Below are 20,539 nucleotides of genomic sequence, written 5' to 3'. Positions count from 1 at the left end.
TAGAAACCATCCAAGTATAATGTCAAGTATTGCACAAGATCATTTAGTGGCGGGGGGACCAAACAGAATACATACTGTTATGCTATCCTGTGTCTCTCGATATTTCACTGGGAGCCCATTGTAGTCAGGGACCGTAATGCTCAGGTCATACAGTTTCCAGGCCAAATTACAAATCTACGTCCACTGGGCACATACTGTCCCTCACTCTGTCTCCCAGCATGCATTGTGCCACAGCGGGATGTTGTGACCACCAGTGGACTGAGATTTTGAATCTGTTTCTCAGTGTTCTTTGGTCTTCAGTGGGATTTGGAGAATGATTGAGTCAAAAGATGTTATTCTCATGGCACTCTAAAGAGATATTTTCAGAAATAATTCCATAAATATAAAAGAACAGATGCTTCTCAAACATCAGCGTTCATACAAATCTCCTGGAGGACTTGTTAAATGTAGATCTATGAAAACCAACACAGGTTTCAGATTTAGAAGGTCTAGGATGGAGCATCGCGTTTTTATCAAGCTTCCAATTAAAAAAATATTAATTTCCCTCCCATTATCAAGTAAATGAATAGAGTTATAATAGTCCTTCTTGGTAGCAGCACTTTGAATCTCAGTATTAATCCATATATAATGGAACTGAGCCCCCACTCAACACTTTAGGCAGGTGGAAGGGGAAGCAGAGTCTGGGAGGGTCACACTGGAAAGACGGACACACCCTGAGATATTCAGGATGGGGCACACTTGGCCATGAACCTAGAAATGGGAGAATGAGGACAGGGGGCTTCCCTTCCCAGGGTGCTGGTGACCATAACCCCCTCCTTTCTCTCCCGCCTCTGAGGCTGAGCCATTCTGAGCACTTGGGGAAGTTCTGGCTGCACTTCCTCATGGATGTAAATCACTGTGTAAAGACCACCACCCACAGACAGCAAACAGCAATAGTCGGCCTCATCCTCACACTGGACCATCATGATAGTGAGGATGGCTTTGTTCCCAGAGATGGATCCTGAGAAGTGCTCAGGGACAACAGAGGGGTGGCGGCTTGTGCTGTAGATGTGCATGCAGGGGGCCTGGCCTGGGGTCTGCTGGAACCAGCGATGGGAGTTACTAGCAGAGACTGAGAAAGAGCTGAGGTCACAAGTGAGTGTGACTGTCCCTCCTGGAGACACTGACAGGGATGGCTCCTGGATCACCACAGCGTGAGAATCTGCTTCTATAACCAACAGGAGAGAAAAGTGTTGTAATGGGAAACAAGAAGCACTTGAGACCCTGCTTTTATGTGCCTCCCACAGAGTCCTGACCATATGCAAGGAGCCCAAGAAGAAGCACCAACTAGGCCATGTTGGGGACCCTCACAGTGTGCGGCCCTCACAGGCTCTTGAGCTGGAGTCGGGTGTCCCTGGACCTTTTCATGTCTCCAGACCTATTAGGAGGAGAAGGTGCTTCATGCAAATAAGCTTCTTCTCTCTCTGTGCCCCAGGGTTCCCCATAGGACCCCTGGGATATCTTGAAAGGAGAAGATGCTGCGACCTCACACACTCCAATGACTGCAGGGTGACCTGGGACACTAAGTGTCAGGGGGACATCTTTCACCAAATCACATCCTCAATGACCTTGCTGACCTCTGTCCCAAGGTTCATTGTTGGGAAGCCTGAAAGCTGAATGAGGAGATAGGTGTGTGCTCCATCTCCTGGCCCTGCTTCTAGGTTGCCGCAAATCTAACCCTGGAACATTCTCTTCTCTTCCCAGGGCTACTCCTTTTTGTCTCCTGGGAAGATCTTAGCAGTCAGTCCTCCAGAAATGAGGACACATGGAATCTCAAAGCCCATGGCTGAGGAATGTAGGGATGGTGGTCTCCTCTGACTCAGTCATGGACCCTGTCTGCAGTTGCTAAGCAAAAGTCAAACAGGGATGGGGGCAGCACACTGAGCAGCCCCGCCAGGCTGGGGCAAACACCCTCCTTTGTTCAAAGAAGCCATCAATTATAAGAAGTAGCTTCAATGTACCTGCAAATTTTGTGGATAAAAGACAGAGGGTCACAATGAAATCATGAGACAGTTTGCCCCATCAGGTATAACAACATATGGACATGTATGTCTTTTTAAGAAATGAAAAAGACACTGGAAGAACAAGTGGGTGTGACCATCATGGAGGTTTTTGAACTTCAGTTCCCTTTGTGTTCTGCTGAGGATCAGAGGGACTGGGATGGCTGGGGAAGGGACTGGGTGGAAGGAGGAGTGGCAGGGGGGTAAAGTGTCTCCAGAAATAGGGAAGATGTGGCTGAGGGCTGGTGTTCTTTTGAAATATAGAAATGATTGCTATTCAGTTTGGAACCACTACTAAATTGTTGGTTTGTTAAATCCTGCATGATTATTTTCCCTTTCTCTTCGTGTGTTTGAGAACCCCAACTCATGTCAGAGAAAAAAACTTGTGCTAAGTGATGTTCCTATTACACTAATGCATCCCTGACACTTTAGAATACAATAGATAATTTCATATCTATCAAATTTTGTGGTGAGGAGCAGTATTCACGCTCAAAGGTATTTGGAATGAATGAAAAAGATCAGAATGAAATAACAACTGTGATATGATGACAGATAAAGGGCTCAGGCACCTATGACATGTTTATTTCATCATGAGCACATGGACATCATAACTAGCAGCAAGGGTCCCTGAGGGTGCCCCCCTGGACACATTTTCCCAGGCATTCTCCAGACACCAGGGTCCTATCCACTTTCCTAAGGGGCAGGTCTGGGTGGGATCTGCAGCCAGAGCAGAATGGTGGGGTTGATAGGCTGGACATGGGAGAAACACCAGGATCTCAGAAGCCCCTTACATGCAGGAAGTAGAAAGAGCAGCACCCCTCTGGGTCCTGTGTGGTCCTGCATGAGTCAGGGAGGAGCTTCCTCTGGGCAGGGCTTGTATCTCTGAGGGGATGCTACTGCAGGCTGACCAGGTCACTCTAGAGATGTGTGTGTCCCCTGCAGTGTGTCTAGTGACTCCACTGCTTTCTTCCAGAGAGGGTCAGGGAACCAATACTGGGAGCTCAGGAGCTCTACCCTGTTTGGGCATCTGATCCACGGTCCATGCCGCATCATATCTGATCCCCCACATTCCATATTCCTCACACAACCCAGTCTCAGCCCAAATTCTCCCTGATGCTCAAGGTCAATTTTCCTAAGATAAAATGGATTTTTTTAAAAAAGATTCTCTTGTTACGACAGAGAGAGCAAGAGCAAGAGAGCACAAGTGGTGGGGAGAGGTTAGGAGAGAGAGGGAGAAGTAAGCACCCCCTGAGCAGGGATCCCCATGAGGAGCTAGATCCCAGAACCCCAAGATCATGACTTGAGCCAAAGGCAGACATGTAACCGCCACCCAGGCTCACCGATAACATGGCTTCTAGTGCTCATATTTTGAGTCATTTGTGCAAATATTAGCTATGTTTATAAATGAGATTTTCCTCTAATTTTCACATTGGATACTCTTCTTTTGGGTTGTGTTTCCTCCATTGATTTGCTAGAATGCAACACACCCTCTATTTTAATATATATATATATTATAAACCATGTTTTTTTCTACAAAGACTTAAACACTGCGGAGGGCAGAATGAGCCCCATCTGACCTAGGACCCTGGAACTCAGATCAGAAGGTGGCAGAAAGAATCGAGACAAAGATTTCTACCCAGATGACAGGAGTGAAAAGCAGAGCCAATGCCTTCGTCACCCCCCTATCTGTTCACTTTCCCCTAAAGGAAACTCTCTATTCACTCAGTGAGGAGGTAAAGAGAAGAATCCAGGCCATGGTGGAGAAGCCCCAGAGCTCTGCTTGCTGAGGCCTATTTGCTGGCATGGAGACAGTCCCTACCGCTGTGTGTCCTTTGCCCAGGGACCATTACAGCTTGAGTTCATAAAGCGAATGTATTTTTGTTATGTGATGGTCCTGTCCAACTATCTTTCCAAGAAAATCAGGTCTAGACAATTTACTCTGTGATGCAGTGGAGGACAAAATATGAGGCATGTGTGAATCTGAGCTGAGGGCTCTCGTGGCCCCTGGGGGCCCAGGTGCAGGAAAGTCACCCACAGTGAGGACCCTGCTTTTCCAAGTGTGCAAAGGTCAGTGATAGATTTTGCTGGTCTTCCTGGCCCAGACCCTGAGCCCTCAGGAGAAGCCCACCTGCGCCCCCTGCTGGTGTGGGGTTGAGCTATACATTTTTCCAGGTCACCAGTCCCCTCAGCTAGACAACTAACTGAAACATTTATGTTAGGAGATATTTCAGGATCACCTGATATTTCAGTTTCCTTCTGCCTGGTCCCTGGTTTCACGGCTGGAACATAATGCCCTTGAACCAAGCTCAAGGCTAAAAGTCCCCCAGAGAAGCCCATTGGCTCAACCCTGGTAATAATTCCACTTGAGTTACCCTTACAAGCAGGCTTATTTTGATATTGTTGTTGTTGTCAGGGTCTCCTGCTGGTTCACCTGCCCCCGTGGTATGTATCTTGTCTTTATCGCTGTCTTTGCTGTGAGAATATGTTTTTTGTCCTTGAAAACTTCAATAGGTTCTCACTTATTCTTGAATATTACCCTCAAAAAAGTCATTTTGTATTGGCTCCCTGATACATTTAGGGTATTTTTAGCCTACTTTTACAATTTTCTCCGTAAAAGGAATGATATTAAATAATATTACTATAAATGGCCTATAAAACTGATATGATGCCATCCACTGACAACCCACTGCTCTGTTCCACAGACACTTACTTCTTCCTGAATGGATAACTGATAACACTTTCAAGAATGTGGTCTAGTAATTATATATATATATATATATATATATATATATATATATATATACACACACACACACATTTACATGTATTTCATATATATATATGTGTGTGTGTGTGTATATATATAAAACATAACATAATTATGCTTTTTGTGTAGTTCCAGTGCTCCATGACTGTCTTTCACATATAAAATATAATCAATATTTGTTTGACAAGCATGGACATGTTCTAATTTTGATTCATAGTTTGTTGTTATTCCATAGGATAATTTACCATAATTTGGCCACTTTTCCATGGAGAAATATTCATGTTGATCTCAATTGTTGATATTGTAACATCTCTGAACTGGATATACCTGGATATTCATTTTGGAGTGTATTAGTTAGATAATTTTCATTCATAATTGACTTCTAAAAATGTAACACGAATGCAAACCATATATATATTTAGTATTTGGTAAAAATTTTTAATTTATGCTCCAAAACTGATTCACCAACTTATACCCTCACCAAAAACGTATGGAGTTCCTACTCAGCACACTTATTACAGAGGATAAAATCAATGTTAATATTTACCAATTTTATCACTGAGAAATAATTTCATTGTTAAGTTGTATTTCTCCACTTTTGAGTGACCTTTCCTATGTTTATATATATTGATTTTAGGTATATTCTTTTTCTAGGGCTGCCGTAACACAGTACCACAGACTGAGTGACTTAAAACAGTAGAAATGCATTTCTGCTGTTCTCACACAGCCCCAAGGTCTGCAGGGCCTGCCGTATTCCCTCTGAAACCTGCAGAGGCATTCTTCTTGCCTCTCCACAACCATGAGACGTTTGTGGGTCAGTGTTGGCATTCGCTGGCTGCAGCTGGAGACCCACAGTCTCTGCCTCCACCTCCCCACAGTGCCCGTCCTGTCTCCGTCTGGCTGTCTTGTTACAAGCACACCAGCCATGTTGGGTTAGGAGGCCACCCCACCCCATTATCACCTCACCTTTACTAATTACATTGGGACAACCCCATTTCCAAACAAAGTCACATTCTTAGGTCCTAAGGGCTACGATGTCAATATATGCTCTTTGAGAGGATCCAATTTCATCCAGGGTATTAGGGAAGAAGAATCCTTTCCAAAAGTATAAATGTATGCAATATACTTGCACTGCACAGAAATCATACCTCTTGAAAACACCTCCACAATTAAGAAGACAGGAAACTACACAAGACTCCTACCATATTAACGCATGAGATAGATCACACAACAACTTCTCAGGTCCTGTAAATGAAAACAAATGAATACATAAATGCACAAACAAACCAGAGACCCGGGCGGCCTCGCTCCCACACTAACTCTGTAAATCATGAGCTTCAGTCGGAAGAAAAGTCAGTTCCAAAATACCTATGGGAAACAGAAGGGGAAGCTAGCAGTGGCCTGAACCATCATGAAGGAGAAAGTTCCCTGAGTGTGAAGGCATGGGACAGCGAGGGGGAGACCCGAGCCCCGACCACAGGACGGGCATCCAGGGCGACCAGGGAGACTGGAGGTCTCAGAGGCAGTGCTGTGGGCAGATGGGGTGAGAACCTCAGGATTGGAGCCCTGGAAACACCACAGTGATGGGAAAAGAGGGGAAGGAGACATTTAGCATCGGCCAGTCACAGGAAAATAGCAAAACAGGAGGGGAGACCAGCCCAACTCCCATGACAAGTAAAACAAAATAACTAGAAAAAAATTTTTAATTAACACGTAATATTATTTTTCAAACAGAATAAAACAACCACTGGCCAAATTATTTATTTTTAAGAAACCCCACCCACAAAAAACTTGATAAGGGATATTTGATATCAGAAAATAAAAATGAAAAACATTGAAACCCTTGAATATTTTATAGACCACTATGGAAACACAGATCATGAACATTTCAACTTCCTATGCATTTAAATTGGAAGCATCCAGATAAATCAGCAAGTTCTCCTCGCAAGGGTGACATGTACATACATGACGTTATCCACATATTTACAGACGGTGGCGCTGATGTCCCCACAGCAGTGCACACGCTGCTCCTGCCAGTGAATGGAGCAACTGCAATGGCGCCTGTTCTGTGGTTCAGTACCTGTGAAATGTGCACAGTAGGGAGCTGACTGCAGACAGGAAGGAACTAGGGGCCACAAAGGGGGGGTCTGGGGGGGACATTGGTCTGACTGCTGGTGCATTGGGGGTTTCTCAGCAAGTGATGGAATTTTGTCAGTTGATCATGGGGCTGGTGGCCAAAACCCCTACATATACGTAAAGTCACTGCATATTTATTATTATTTTTAATTTACCCTGAACCGTGGTGCATGTGCAGGTGGGCACTAACCCTCACCTAGGTGAGCTCCCGGGACACCTGTGCTGGCTCAGGCGACAGCATAGTCTGTGTGTCAATCCTCCCTCCTCCAGGTCAGGTCCTCCCACCAGGACTCTCTCCTACAGAAGCCTCCCCAGAAGCTTCTCAATAAAAGAGACTCAGAGAAAAGACCTGTTGTTGGAGGGATTTTTATCTCACTTCCTCCTTATCTGAGATGCTGTGGGTAACGGTAGCTGCTCCCACCACCATGAGCTGTAGCACAGAAATAGTCAGCCTTGTCCTCAGCCTGCAGCCCGGAGATGAGCAGAAGCCCTGCATTGGCCGAGGCATCTTTGGAGCCAGAGAAGCAGCTGGGGACCCCGGAACCCTGGTGCGTATCTGAGTCTGAGTAGATCCTCAGCAGATACTGGGGAGGGCTCCCTGATTGCTGCTGGAACCAGTGTGTTTGGTGCTGCCAACACTGAACCCAGTGCTGAAGGTGCAGGTGAGTCTGGTGGATGATCCCAGAGATGCAGAGAGGGAGGGCCGCTGGGTCAGCACAAGCTGTGACAGGGAACCTGCCAACACAGTGTGGTTAATGGGACAAGAAACAGGGAGAAATTTATCAAGATGCTGACTTAGGAAGAGTGACTTGAGAGCTGCCAGTTTCTCCGAGGCCTGTCCCTACCTGTACAATAGGAGAGGAGCATGAGGAGGACTGGGGTCCAGGCCATGGTGACACAGACACTGGTCCCCACAGTGGGCTGGGCTGACCCAGGCCTCCTTTTCTCCTCCACCCTCTGTCCCAGGAGGGGCTGTCCATGCAAATAGCCTCCACCCAGTGATACCCAGCCCCTCCCTGAGCCCTGGTGCTGGAGCTCAGCTCACACCACACACTGAGGAGGATGGGGGTGGCTTCAGCCCTGGGGAGAGCCCTGGGAGGAAACACCTGCTGAGACCACACACAGGACCCTGCTCAGGGGACTCTGCCAGGGCTGAGAGGACACAGCTGCTGAGTCCCCATCAGGGAGCACAGACCCCAATCCCAGGCCAAGTTCCCTTCAGTGAAAGTTCCTCAAGGAGCAGCCAAGTAGGGACCACAGGGCAGTCCCACAGCGCCTCCTGTTGGTCACGGGCTCAGCAGTCCTTGTGTCCCAAAGCCCTGAGAGCCCAGGTGATTTCTGCAGCTCACCACATCCCTGTGGATACACACATCCGTGGACCAAGTCTTAGGGCATGTTTCCCCTGCTGTCTGAAAGTACATCATCCCCAACAAACCTTAGGCAGCCCCAATGGCATGAGACAACGAAGTATGTAACATTAATTGATATGATAATGGCATGAGACAACGAAGTATGTAACATTAATTGATATGATAATCTTTGCCTGTTTCCAGACTCAAAGGGTAATTAACTTTTCTTAGGCTTCTCTAATCCCAAAGGACACAATTTGCTGTCAGATCTCCATCAAAAAGGAGGAAAGCACATATGATAACACACACGGGTCACAGCTCTGGTGGCCTGTTGTTGAGCTGCTGTGTGTAGATCTCAGGGAAGGCGCTGGAAGGCACCCCTCATGCTGCTGGGTTTGCACTGTCCTATAGAGGCTCCCTGCACAGCTAATACTAGGGGCTATGTCGGCACTTATGTTTTTGTGAAACTGAAAATCTGCTTCAGATTTCTTTTCTCAGTAAAAGCTGCTATGAATGTAAATGTTTCATAAAAGCTAAGAGGTGTAAAGAGAACTTTCCAGTGTTGGGCAGACCTGTACTATGTTTCCAATCTTTGTGCTCATTTACAGTAATTTCTCACTCCAGGAGGAGCTCTGGTCCATGGAGATGGAAATATGTGCATATGTAATTACAGGACTTTCTAGACAAAGCTGGATGACCCAGCTGTGCATCAGGGCAGCTGTGTCACTGAGCAGGGGACAGTGGAGCTGCTTTGCAGAAATTGTAAGGGCTGTTTCTGGGAAAGGCATACAAAGAGAATTTTGTAAGGATACACTCACTCAGTGGCCTAATGTTTCCCAGCATGTTTCACTGCTGGTTCACACCTGATAAAAGTCTCCATCCTTACAGTGAGACTAATGTTGGTGTTGCTGTATTACGAGTCTCCTGGAACTTCCCATAACCCCCCAGGGCACAGGCCCTGGCATTTGATGTCTGCATTGGTCATGAGACTAAAATACTTTCAACAAAAACGTGTCCACTGTTCACACTTCCCACTCTAGTTTTCATCTCCTTTTACAGTTAACCTGGGAATTCAGTAAGTCTTGTGTCACTCTGATATACTTAGGATTCATTTTCCTTTTTATTAGTCTGGTTTTGTAGGTATTCTCAGTATGAGGATGGAAATAAATCCTTACACTGTAGAAGGGACCTCCCTCTTCTTAGAACTTCTTTCTCCACTCCTACATCAAGGGGCTCCCAGAACAAGGCATCCCACCAAGATCGAGGCTTCATGGTGTTCATTTGGTAAATGCCTCCATCAATCCACAGTAATAAAACTACTGCATTTTCTCGAATTTTTTTCTGTAATATGAGGGCCTTCTTTGACAATGAAGGTTGGATTCCTAGGTTCTGTTCTCTAAAATACTGTGATGCATTTCAGCAACATTTCAACCAAAGAGTCAGAGGAAAACCAAAGAGAGAGAAATACAATCCATGACACATGAGAGTAACCTTACTGGCCTCACCTCAGCTGACTACATCTGCAGCAACCCCATGTCCACATAAGATCACATTCTGAAATACAAGATTTTTTAGAACTTTCATCACATGAATTGATGAAGATACAGTTCAACCCATAACAATTAACAACCATGTTTTATTCAGATTTTATTCAGATTCTCTTAGTTTTTACCTAATATCCCTATGCTGTTCTAAGATCCAGTTCTGGATTATCTGTGGCATTTAGTTGTGATGGCTCCTTAAGCTTCTCTCACTTGGACACTTTCTCAGACTCTCCTTGTTTGGGTGACTTTGTCCACACTTGCTGAGCAGGGATCATGCCCGACACCCTTCATGCTAAATGTTTGCACCTGTTACATGAAATCTCTGGGCTGGAATGTGTCTCTTCTTCCTCCATTTATGCATTTGTTCAAACAATGAACAATATGGACCATGGACAGCTATTTTAGGCTTTGAGTTATAACCTGATACTATTACATTTATTTGGTTGCTCACATCTTTCCAGTTTTACAAAATGGAAGCATTTTAAGTTGGCTCCTGAGCTCCTTGACACACCCTGTCATGTGTGTGTCTGTGTGTGTGTGTGTGTGTCTGTGTGTGTGTGTGTGTGTGTGTGTGTGTGTGCTGGGTGTGCTGATGTGCTTGTGTTTGACTTGAAGGATTCTTCATTCTCTGACACTAGAAGGTGCTCCACACTCACCCTGTGGAATTCCTGGTCTGGGGATTAAGATTTCTCCAAAGAAGCCCACGTTTCCTCCAGGACAACAGTGTTAGAGAGCGGTATTTGGGACAGTGCACTTCATGGCTACAGGGCATCTCTGCTTGTTCTCCCGCTCAGCTGCCAGATTGAGGACTTCTATATGAGTCAACTAACCCGGGAACATGCACAGAGCGGTGACCGTTTCCACAGGTGATTATCTGTCTCCATCAAACGACACAGGATTCCAAGCTACCAGCTCCAACTGTAACCCATGACCACACGCTTCACTCAAGCCTCCTTCCCTGGTTATGTCTGTGAACTTCCATTCCTAACGTGAGAAATCTGGCTCCACCACCACCAATCCACTGACTTGATTGTTGGATTCCAGGATACAGTGCAGCCCCGTCAACATAATCTGCTCATTCCCCACGGGACACGAGCTTACCTACTAGAGCACAGAGCTCACACGCAGTCTCTTGTGACTTTACACTGACGGGTTCCACTCATGTTCACCATCACTCAGCTCAGCATGTCCCCTGAGCCCCGCGCTGAGCTGAGCTCACACGTCTGTGCTGCAGGTACGTGGGTTTGTCACAGTCTACATGCCATCCCGGGAACCAAACCTCCCAAATGAGTTGTACCTGCACACTTTGGGTTCTGTCATGTGGCTATACAGTGTTCAGTGACTCTGACAGTGTCATAGTGTCATTTCAGTGCTGCGACAGCATCTTATCGAATCATTCTGTTGCTCAGAAACATTTTCCTTTGTTCACATGATCAACTCTGTTGTCTCTTTTATCCTCCAAGAAACTGCAGATGTTTGCACTCTCTCCAGAGTGTTCACTGCTTCCCATATGTGATGTAACTTTAACCATACTATGTATTATATCCCTCTTTATAAATGTGCTGCCTATTTGCTGGGATCTCCAATCAGTTCCATGTTTTAGTGATTAGATATAAACCTGGGGTAAATCTCTGTGGACAGAATTCTGGTTGCTATCCGTTTTTAGTAATGAGCAATGAAACTGTTATAAACATTCACGTGCACTTTTTTTCTATAGACAAAGTTTGGGGATTTTTAAAATACTTTTACAATTCTAAGTGAGCATCTATTTCTCAAAGAATCAGAAATAAGACAAAACTAGGCAGCAGTACAGTTTATAAACAAGTAGATAATAATTTCTGATGCTACAGGACTGAGTTATTCTTCAAACACCACATGGGGAGTGCTGTGGTCCAGGCTAGAAGTAAAACATTCCAGCTGATGAAACAAGAAATTTCTGTTCACATGGAGACTCTTTATTGAGGAATGGGCTGCTCTGAGTGACTCTGAGGACAGGAGTGACAGGAGAGCCTTGCTCCCTGTCGATGCCCTTGATGGACCCGGGCCCAGGGCGTCAGCAAAGGAATAAGGAGCATCACAGGCTAAGCTGAGCAGGAACAGCTGGCGTGTGTCCCCCTATACAGATGAGCAAGTAGGTTTTTGTCTCACTTCCCCTCATGCCTGGAGCACTGTGTAAGCACTGAGACTGCTGTCCCAGGCTGCACAGTAATAATCCGCCTCGTCTTCAGCCTGGAGCCCAGTGATGGTCAGGGTGGCTGAGCTGCCAGACTTGGAGCCAGAGAATCGATCCGGGATCCCCGTCGGTCGTTTGCTATTACCATAGATGACCGTTCTGGGGGCGGTTCCTGGGAGCTGTTGGTGCCAGCTCACATAATATCCACCGATGTTGGAGCTGCTTCCAGTGCAGGAGATGGTGACCTTCTGGCCCAGGGCCCCAGACACGGAGGATGGCTGAGTCAGCACAGACTGGGCCCAGGACCCTGCAAGGGGGAGAGACACAGAGAGAGTGATGCTGTGGTGTGAAGAGAAGAGGAGGATGCAGAACCCACATGTCCTACCAGGGTCCCTTTACTTGTTCCTGCATTCAGTCACCTGTGCAGTGAGCAAGGAGGGTGAGGAGGAGAGTGGACCAGGCCATGGTGCAGGTCATCCCTGGTCCTGACTTCTGTGCCCCACAGCTGAGCAGAGCCTCCTCTAATCTCCCCCTTCCCCTCTTCATCCTCTGAGAGAGGGAGGGCCTGTCCATGCAAATGAGACCCCAGCTCTCTGACCCCTCCCTGGCCCTGGGTCAGGTCCCTCTGCCTGAGGAGGGCAGGGGCATGGGCAGGGGAGGGGCTGTGTGGGGGCAGGGGGTGGGGAGGTCAGAGCTGCAAGCCCTGAGCAGAGGGCGCAGGTGGCAGGTCCCAGCTCTGATCACCACTGACTCCTCAGAAATGGCCCCCAGCACTCCCTGGTGGCCAGTACCAGACACACAAGGTGACCAGAGCCTATCAGAGACAGTGGCTACATCCTCGAAGCTCTGCCCACTGTTTCCTGCATGAGGAACAGGCCAGCTGTCCCCTTATGTGTCCTCCCATCACCTCAGGGCAGACTTTATGCTCTACTCAGACTCCTCAGGCGAGTCTGTCCATGGCAATCTTGGCTCTTCAAGGGCAGGACTGAGGCGGCGTCTCTACACAAACTCCTTTTACATCAGAACCGAGTCCAGAGCAGTGATGGTTCCGCATGGACACATGGCCCTTCTGTGACGGACACTGTGTACTTTCTTCTTATGTGACTCCTCCCAGGATTCCAGATCTGCCCTTGCTCTGACGTTCCCACAGCTCTGAGGCGACAGGGAATGCTTCTCTGCAGGTTGTGGGTAGATGCCCTCGTGGGCCTTCCTAGAGGGAAACACGCTGTAAATCTTGGTCATCTGTCACTGTTTCCACCTGCTTGAAACAGCAGTTCTCCGCACCCTGTGGGCAGAGATTCTCTCCGAAGATCTGTCCTCGCAGCACAGACACAGTCTGCAGGAGCCCTGGCAGGTAAAGCTTTGTGTGGCACTGATCTCAGAGCACAAAGGGCAATCCTGACAGAAATTCTAGGAGAAAAGGAGTAACAACTGCAGATGCTCAGACCCAGATCCAGTGACAGTGGTTATGTATTCGTCACTGCTGAGCTCAATGTGTGTTTAAAATGCATTTGAGTTATTTTATGCAAAGTCCTCCTCAATAAGATAGGTTGAACTAAAGGATAAAGTCCTGTGAAGATGCAGGTGCAATCACGAGTATCCTTTTCCAAATGTGTACTTACTGCAGAGAGAATATGGGTACTGATTTACCTAAATATACGGATGCAACAACAATGGAGAACGGAGCCAGGATATGCTGCCCATGAAACCCCATGAGGGGCTTGTTCCTCTGAACCTCAGAGCCTTCTCGGTGATGGAATCCCCACACCCAGTCAGAGCTTCCAGGACAGAGGGGTTTGAGGTCAGACCACCCTCTGTCGTACTCACAGCTCTCATCCCTGCACTTCGTGTCCATCATGTCCAGATAGAGCAAGTGCTCCTTCCACCACCCATAAGCAGAGCAAGGAATTGCTCTTACCCAAGACCACCTGGACCCAGAGGATTCTGTTAAAGGTCCCACAGGTGAGTGGTGGAAATGTGGAGATAAAGGCGTTGTATCCCTGATATCACAGGCCCTGTGGCCCTGGCCTGGGACAGACTTTCCAGCAGAAGTCCAGCCAACAGGAGGTATCATCAGGGTGACTGAGGGAGTGTCATCCAGGATCGAGAGCCTGGGAGGATGTGTCTCCTGTCCCCATCACCAGGCTCTTTACCCAGAATCAATGTACTGACCAGCCTCAGGCACACACTAGAGCCCAGAGAGTGTCCAGAGCTGAGCTGCCCACAGCGACAGAGATTCCCTCCGTGACTCCTGATTATCAGCCTCGTCCCAGGAAAGCAGGTGTTCAGGGCATGCCATGGCTGTCCTGGTGACAGGAATCTTGTTACCCTCAGTATCGCTGGTGGTGCTTGCTGATAGGGATTCTGCCTCTTGGAGATTGTAATGCTGAGGATGGCTGGGTGCGCCCAGGTTGACCCTGACTTCTGGAGGGAGAGAGAGGCCTGGAAACTGTGGATCAAGGACACTGTGAGACAGGAGAAAGGAGAGAGGGGACACACACACACACACACACACACACACACACGCAGAATGAGAATGTTCTCCATGTACTATCACTATAGCTTTCCTTCAGAGGCCAAGCATGAGGGCAAGTGTCCCTCTGTCCCTCTTATGTTTTCCCATCCCCTGAGGTTTGATCTCCATGCAATCCCATCCCCAGAGCAGGCTCCCTGTAAGAACTTCCAGGGTCCTGGATCTTGGAGCTAAAGAAGACCAGTGTCTGAAAGTCACATCCCTCGCATGAAGAGGGATTCTACACAAGGAAGAGGAATTTGGTGAGATAGACTCTGGTAACACATCCTCAGAGTCAGAAGGTTGGGTTTGTGGAATGGAAGACATCTGTCCATTTTCACCCCTCAAACAGCAATATCACAGCTGTGCAGTCTTCAGGTCATAGTTATCACAGGACAGGAGGTGACCATGCAGCCTCTTTTTCCTGCATCCTCACATCACAGCCATTCCTCTCTGCTCCATGTAACCCTGCTGTCTCCTTGTGGCGCCCATCAGAGGGCATCTTGGAAGGGGGCTAATGAGTGGGAGTTCATTGATGGAGGAAAAATGTGTGGCTAAGTTAGTGTCCTGATGGTTTTAGAAACAAATATTCTCAGCCACAAGAAAAACCGTTGGTATATGTTAAAGTATGAAGCCACTCTCCCTTGTCAACTATGTCAACACTGATCTTCTGTGGGTCCTCGGTCATTCTGAGGATGAAAAATTAAATACACCAATAGCTTCTATGTGCCAACCCTCAAAGACTGAATGAACATTCATATTTTGGAAATATAATCATATGTTGACATATTACAGAGATCGACCGAGGCTGGTGGGAAGTGGGAATTACACTCCAGGTATGAGAGCAGGAAGCAGACGATGAAGGAAATTCATGCTGGTGCAATTTCTGCTACTTCTCCTCCCTAGAGGTAGACCCTGGAGACTGGAAGTGACAACAAGAACATTGTCACTTTTCTCTGAAATCCCAGTGTGGAGACTGTTCAGACCTGAAGATCCAGAGAGAGACTGAAGACCTGGGGGAGGCCGGAACAGAGAGAAGAACAGGGTGATTGTGGAGGGTGATGATGTCAGTGTGTTTGAAGAAGTTGTGACTATTTGTACCTGGTTCAGAGTAAGAGAAAATGACCAAGGTGCCTGTTAACATATGGACTCTAAACATACAATTTAAGACCAGGACTGGGATAAGCAGAACACTCTCTGGAATAGGAAAGGAGACAGAACAGAAGGGAGAGACTGAGGTTAATCACTTTCAAAGTGTTTATTCCTTTCCATTTATCCCAGAGCCTGGCACATGTGCAGTTGGGCTCTATCACCTCACCTGCAAGAGCTTCTGGGACACCTGTGCTGGCTCAGGCAGCAGCTTAGTCTGTGTGTCACTCCCTCAAGGACAGGTCCCCCCACAGGGGACTCTCCCCTACAGGAGCCTGCACAGAAGCTTCTCAATACAAGGGGCTGAGAGACAAGGTCTCTGGTTCCAGTTCTCACTTCCTCATTATCTGAGACCCTGTGAAGAACGGTAGCTGCTCCCACTGCCATGAGCTGTAGCACAGAAATAGTCAGCCTCATCCTCAGCCTGCAGCCCGGAGATGAGCAGAAGCCCTGCATTGGCGGATGCATCTTTGGAACCACAGAAGCAGCTGGGAACCCCGGGGCCCTGGTGCTTATCTGCGTCTGAGTAGAACCCCAGCAGATACTGGGGAGGGCTCCCTGGCTGCTGCTGGAACCAGTATATGTCATTGCTGCCAGCACAGAAGTGACTGCTCAGGGCGCAGGTGAGTCTGGGGGATGATCCCAGAGATGCAGAGAGGAAGGGCAGCTGGGTCAGCACAGGCTGCGACAGGGAACCTGCAAACACAGACCCTCATGGGCAATGGACAGGTGTCAGAGTTACACTTTTCAATATATGAGGCTGAGGGTCTGATGGAGCCTGAGAACGGGGACCCACTACCCAAGTCCTGTTCCTATGTGGGCGTTGTGAGAGGAGCTTAAGGACAGGAGTGCAGGCCTTCTTGACCCAGTCCGTGCTCATCACAAATGGCCAGGCTGCCCCAGGCCTCCTTTTCTCCTCCACCCTCTGCCACTGGAGGGACTGTCCCTGCAAATGGGCTCCATCCACTGACCTCCCAGCCCCTTCCCTGAGCCCTGGAGCTAGACCGCAGCTCACACCATGCACTGAGGAGGATGGGGGTTGGCTTCAGCCATGGGGAAAGCCCTGGGAGGAAGCACCTGCTGAGACCACACACAACTCCCTGCTCAGGGGACTCTTCCAGGGCTGAGTGTACACAGCTGCTGAGTCCCCCTCAGGGAGAACAGAGCCCAGCACACAGGCCCAGACTGCCTTGAGTGAAGTGGTCCTCCCTGAACAGCTGTGTAGGGACCACAGGGCAGACCCACGGCGCCCCCTTCTGGTCACAATGCACCAATCTCCACATGGACCAAAGCCCTGAGAGCCCAGTGGCTTTCAGCAGCTCACCAGGTCCTTGTCTATTCTCACTAACATGTCTTGTCTCTAGATACCATTGTTCATATACACTGTACGTGTTTACTCCAGTTTCTCACTCTTTGAAGGGGCACCTCTCTATGGAAAGGGCAAAAATGTACACAAATAATCAATTAGTGCTCACCATCCTCAGAGAATTTACTGCAAAAGGTGACTGTATCCTGTCAAACATCACTGATCAGAGGACAGGGAGCTGCTTTGAGGTGACTAGGGGCCATAGAAGGCTCAGTGCAGGGGGGACACTGGCCTGACTGTGGGTGGCTCTGGGGTTTCTCTGCAGGTGATGAAATGTAAATTTGATCTTGAAGGTGGTTCCTCAACTCAATAAATACCCTACAGACCACTGAATTGTACACCTGAAATCAGTGCATGACATGCAAATTATCTTAATACATTTGTTTTGGTTCTAGAAAAAAGCAGCAGGAGAGGAAGCTACTGTCACTGATCCTGTAATGTTGTTCTGTGCTCACACAGTCAGACCTTCAGACCCTCCAGGGTCTCCCTGTGTGTTTGTCACAGGCATTCATGGGAGTGGCCCTGGGGAACAGGTGCGGGTTGTGTCTCAGGTCCCCATGGGCCTGTAGCAAGGTGTCATTGTAGATGCCGTCATCCCAGGTTGAATGGTAACACTCAGCCTCGTCCTCAGGCTGCAGATCCAAGACAGTCAGAGAGGCCACGCTGCCAGCGTCAGAGCCAGAGACCCAAGCTGGGGTCCCTGAGGGCCTAGTGCTTCTGAGCATCAGCGTGTAGGGGGCACCCTGAGGCATCTGTGGCTACCAGCCCACGTAACGTGCTCCAGCGTCCTTGCTGTTTCCAGGGCAGGGGAGTGACCTTCTGTCTGTCCCACAGACCCTGCCACGGAGGCTCCCTGTGTCCCCTCAGACTGGGCCCAGGACCCAGTGCCAGAGCAGTGCAGACACCCACAGGTGAGTCTCTGGTGATTGTCCACAAGGAGTTCTCAAAAAGTGGCGAGAAATAGCCTGGGGCCACCCTGATCAGTCCCCCTACTTCCCAGAGCCAGTCACCTGAGCACAGAGTGAGGAGGGTGAGGAGGAGAGGGGTAGAGGCCATGGCGGGGATGGCCCAGGCTCTGATTTTGAGCCCACAGGTGAGAGGCCTGCACAAAGCCTCTCTTACCCTCTCCCCTCCTGGGAGAGCAGAGAGGAAGGCTTCATGCAAATCTCTCCCTTCCCTGGGGTCTCTGGGCCTGAATCTGGGGAAAGCGGAGTGTGGGGCAGAGCTGGGGAGCCTCTCCTGGGCCCCAGTGAGCACCGAGCAGAGGGCACAAGGCTGGACTCCAGGTCTGGGTGCCCAGCTGAGACTGCCCCCCCAACAGACCCACAGGGACAGGCCCACAGCGCCCAGACTCACCGCTGACTGGGAGGGACGTCCTGGAGCTGAGCTCAGAGAGAGACACTCTGGACTTCAGCCTGCCTGGCTCACCACCCATCCCCACACAGGGCAGGGCCCTCTCATTCCCCAGGAACCCCTGCCTGTGCTGCAGGAGACACCACACCTCAGTTATTACTTCAGAGACATGGCCTCCTCAGCATGAATCACCCTGTGCTCCTCCCACCACTTACCAAGTTGTGTTGTTGGGGTCACAGCTGAGTGACCCTCAGGAAGGATGTATCCTGCACCCAGTGAGCAGAAGTGCAGAGGGCATGCTGCTCCTTCACAGGCTCTATGGGGGAGGCTGGAGGGGACAGCCCATCTCCCTGTCATGTCAGGACACTCCCCACCGCAGCAGAACAGTCCCCATAACCCACTGCTCTGCCCCTGATGTGACAGAGTTCATTAATGACAATGTGCAGGGAATTCTTCAAGGAGAGACCAGGAGTATAAAGAAGTGAAATGTGGTTCTTCCGTGTCTCCTCTCTGGGAGCACCCACAGGAGACGGTCAACAAAACAGCCTTCCCAGGATGCAGCCAGGAACCCCCAGCCCTGAGGGGAGACACCAGGAGTGAACGGGTCTCCTGCACCAAGCTCAGGGCTCAGCCAGATGGCTCTGTACATTTGGGGACATGCAGGGGATGGGAGTTTCAAGGACATCACTCCATCTCATGATCCAGAAATTCCTGGCGCCCTACGTCCTCTGTGCTCAGTCTGAGATGTATTTTAATTACTCACCAGATCCCTCTCTAGCCCTTCCATGTGCCAGACATGGTTGTACTTAGGCTGTAAATATTAACACAATGATTTTCCCCAGTGATTTTATCTAACCCATTCCTGCACTGCTAATGGAAGTATATATGTGTATTTCTATCCAACAACTCTCACTTAACATAGAACTGTATGTCCTATTCCTACAAATGCTTCATGGTTCCCTCTGACTACTTCACACAGGACATCTGATCACTGTCTTTCACAGTGAGTCAGATGAAAACCCAGCATGTGTCCATGATCTACACAACTTTGTTTGCTCCTGGCAGCACCAAGGACCTGGAGTTTGCTGATACTTAGCTGGTGCTCAGTAAATGCTTTTTAATTAAAACAAATAAATCAGCAAATGAAAAAAAAATACAAATATCCACCTCTTTAACGTATGGCTAAAATATACATCTCCAGCTTCATTGGGACCATCCTCATCAACTCAAATTCTTTAACCACAGACATGGTGTCATCTTAGACACATCCTTATACCTCACACACAATCCCCAAGCAATGCCTAAATCTGGAGTTCTCCACAAGAAAAATGACATTAAAATGTCCCTACCACCCAAAACAATCTATACACTCAATGCATTTCCTATGAACATTCCAATGACATTATTCTCAGAAATAGAAAAAAAAATCCTGAATTTTGTATATATCCACAAAAGAAGAACAAAACTGGAGACACCATCCTCCCTGCTTTCCAATTATATTACAACGCTATATTAATGAAAACAGTATCATATTGGCCTAGAGACACATAGATCTGTTCCACAGAATAAATACAAGTTCCCCTTGACCAGCAGGGAGGACATAAGCTGAAAAGAGGGCCTTTGGGAGGTCACTGGAGAAGAGCTGACATGGATTTTGTAGGGGATTCAGATAGGAATTTGCATGAGTCATAGAGCAGATGCCCCAAATGAGATCCTTACGTTCTCACTGATGTTTCCCGGCACACTTTGGGAGACAAAGCAGGGATTACTGGACACCCTGCAGTGGGCACATGGTCACCCTTGCCACGGTGGGCACAGTGCATCCACGTGGTCAATCTGGGGTAAGAAGCACAGTCCAATGAATGCTCCTTGCTGGGTGAGGCCACACCAGCCAAGAGCCCCCATCGATGCTGCCCTCTGCTCTCTGCTGCTTCCTGCACTGCGTGGGCTCCTGGAGGCCTGGCTCCGCTGTCAAATCCGGGTACCCATCGCCCTACTGGGTGCAGAGTTACTGCTGGGGATGATGAACAAGTTCTAGAAATGGATAGTTGTGATGGGTGCACCGCATTGGGAGTCTACTCAATATCTCTGAATTGCACATTAAAGAGTGATAGAAAGAGTACATTTTCTATACTGTATATCATAATAATT

General features: G+C 48.4%; 1 pseudogene and 2 gene segments (V, D, J or C); all 3 read right to left on the bottom strand.

Annotated features, from left to right (window-relative positions):
• Window positions 1-7,325: 7,325 nt before the first annotated feature.
• On the bottom strand, window positions 7,326-7,833 carry LOC125281882 (probable non-functional immunoglobulin lambda variable 5-48; annotated as a pseudogene).
• A 4,156-nt stretch (window positions 7,834-11,989) lies between these two features.
• On the bottom strand, window positions 11,990-12,517 carry LOC125282116 (probable non-functional immunoglobulin lambda variable 1-50). The segment is given in 2 exon segments: window positions 11,990-12,315; window positions 12,428-12,517. Coding segments are annotated over 2 exon segments (384 nt in total).
• A 3,495-nt stretch (window positions 12,518-16,012) lies between these two features.
• Window positions 16,013-18,091, bottom strand: LOC130542417 (probable non-functional immunoglobulin lambda variable 5-48). The segment is given in 2 exon segments: window positions 16,013-16,365; window positions 18,046-18,091. Coding segments are annotated over 2 exon segments (399 nt in total).
• Window positions 18,092-20,539: the final 2,448 nt, after the last annotated feature.

This window comes from Ursus arctos, unplaced genomic scaffold (assembly GCF_023065955.2).
Source record: "Ursus arctos isolate Adak ecotype North America unplaced genomic scaffold, UrsArc2.0 scaffold_34, whole genome shotgun sequence".
In the NCBI taxonomy this organism is placed as follows: domain Eukaryota; kingdom Metazoa; phylum Chordata; class Mammalia; order Carnivora; family Ursidae; genus Ursus; species Ursus arctos.
Note: the sequence above shows the minus strand (reverse complement) of the source record. Positions and strands in the feature narration are given on the sequence as shown.